The sequence below is a fragment of the Egretta garzetta genome, unplaced genomic scaffold, assembly GCF_000687185.1.
Source record: "Egretta garzetta isolate BGI_Z169 unplaced genomic scaffold, ASM68718v1 scaffold997, whole genome shotgun sequence".
NCBI classification, from domain to species: Eukaryota; Metazoa; Chordata; class Aves; order Pelecaniformes; family Ardeidae; genus Egretta; species Egretta garzetta.
The window spans coordinates 258,331-260,240 of NW_009260336.1; the positions used below are offsets into that span (position 1 = coordinate 258,331).

At 66.6% G+C, this 1,910-nt stretch overlaps 1 protein-coding gene across 1 annotated transcript in view; it reads left to right on the forward strand.

The window, feature by feature from the left end:
* The window catches only part of LOC104129654 (beta-adrenergic receptor kinase 1-like), a gene marked incomplete at its 3' end in the record, with an annotated part of 5,558 nt that overhangs the window by 2,053 nt on the left and 1,595 nt on the right, over positions 1 to 1,910 (forward strand). Inside the window, exons 5-10 of the mRNA XM_035897993.1 lie at positions 62 to 113; positions 463 to 554; positions 882 to 981; positions 1,115 to 1,193; positions 1,351 to 1,481; positions 1,817 to 1,903. Coding sequence (XP_035753886.1) covers positions 62 to 113; positions 463 to 554; positions 882 to 981; positions 1,115 to 1,193; positions 1,351 to 1,481; positions 1,817 to 1,903 — 541 coding nt within the window. The remainder of the gene's footprint in view (positions 1 to 61; positions 114 to 462; positions 555 to 881; positions 982 to 1,114; positions 1,194 to 1,350; positions 1,482 to 1,816; positions 1,904 to 1,910) is intronic.

Sequence of the window (1,910 nt, forward strand, 5' to 3'; positions counted from 1 at the left end):
GGGGGGGCGGGCAGGTTTTCTCCAGGGGCTCCACTCTTGCCCTCTCTGTGCTTCATTGCAGTGACAAGTTCACGCGGTTCTGCCAGTGGAAGAACGTGGAGCTGAACATCCATGTGAGCAGGGACCCCTGCGCCTCGGGGCACCCCAGGCACCTCTGGGCATTGCCAGGGAGGGGGACATGGGCACAGTGACAAGGCTGCTGCCCTGGGGGTCACGAGGGCTGGCATGGGTACCCTCAGACGAGCACCCCATAGGGGCACCCTCACACCCCCAGGCTTTCACTCACTCCCACCTGCCCGTGCTGACGGGGACGTGTGGCGCAGCCTCTGTGTTCCTCACCTGGGGAAACTGAGGCAGGGTGTGGGGGCCCCACCACCACCACAGACACACGCAGCTCTTGGTGCAGGTGCTGGGGGACCCCGGTGTCCAGGCTCACCCCCGCCTCCTTCTTGCCCCCTCCAGCTCACCATGAACGACTTCAGCGTTCACCGAATCATCGGCCGCGGCGGTTTCGGGGAGGTCTACGGCTGCCGGAAAGCGGACACGGGCAAAATGTAACGGGGGATGCTCTGTCGCGGGGGGCCGGAGGGATCCGCCTGCAGTGGGCGGGGGGGGCACTGGGGCTGTGGTGGTGGTCCCGAGGGCATCTGCGGAGGTGTTGCCATGACGACAGATGTTAGGGGGTTGCGGAAGTATTGCCATGGCTACGGGTCTCTGGGGGATACAGGGACGTCATGGCCGTGGGTGGTAGCTGGATGCGGTGATGTGGCCGTGGGTGCTGGCAGTGGAGGGACGCGATGGCGGGGCTGTGGGCCGGGCGGGGACGTGGCACCGTGCCCGGGGGGCAGCAGCGGGACCCTGCAGGCACTCTTTGCCCTCAGGTATGCCATGAAGTGTTTGGACAAGAAACGTATCAAGATGAAGCAGGGTGAGACCCTGGCCCTCAACGAGCGCATCATGCTGTCCCTCGTCAGCACCGGGGTGAGGGGACGCAGGCACCGGGCAGGGCTGGCACCCCGGTTGCAGGCTGTGGCACTGGCGAGGGGAGAGGGACGGTGAGGGAGGGTGTTCCCGGAGCGCCGCCGGCACTGCGTGACCCTGTCTCTCCTGCCAGGACTGCCCGTTCATCGTGTGCATGTCGTACGCCTTCCACACGCCCGACAAGCTCAGCTTCATCCTCGACCTCATGAACGGTGAGAGACCCCCGGCCCCGAGGGACCCCGGGGCTGATCCTTGGCCCCGGGGCCACGGCTGGCCTGAGCCACGGGCACCAAGCCCCCCTGCCCGCGCCGTCCCCAGGGTGCAGAGAGGGTGGTACCAGTGTGACAACTGGTGTCCCTGTCACCGCAGGGGGAGACCTGCATTATCACCTGTCCCAGCACGGCGTCTTCTCCGAGGTGGAGATGCGGTTCTACGCGGCGGAGATCATCCTGGGCCTGGAGCACATGCACAGCCGCTTCGTGGTGTACCGCGACCTCAAGGTGACCGACCCCACAGACACCTCGGGCACCCGCGCCCCCGCGGGCACCCTGCAGGTGTTTAGAAGCCCCACTGGCATCCCCAGGCCCTGTAGACACCACCCCCCCAGGACCCCGTGGGCACCCACAGGCGTTAGGGGCACCCACAGACACTGCAGGAACCCTTTTGGGACCCCACGGGCGTCCTGAGACCTCGGAGGGCACTTGCAGACTCCAGCGGCTCTTCCCGGTCCCACGGACACCCCCAAATCCCACAGAGCACCCCAGCCTGACCCGTGTGGGCACCCCCAGCATCACGGGCAGCGCTTGGGCTCAGGGCTGGCACGGTGTCTTGGCAGCCGGCAAACATCCTCCTGGACGAGTTTGGGCACGTCCGCATCTCAGACCTGGGCCTGGCCTGCGACTTCTCCAAGAAGAAGCCCCATGCCAGCG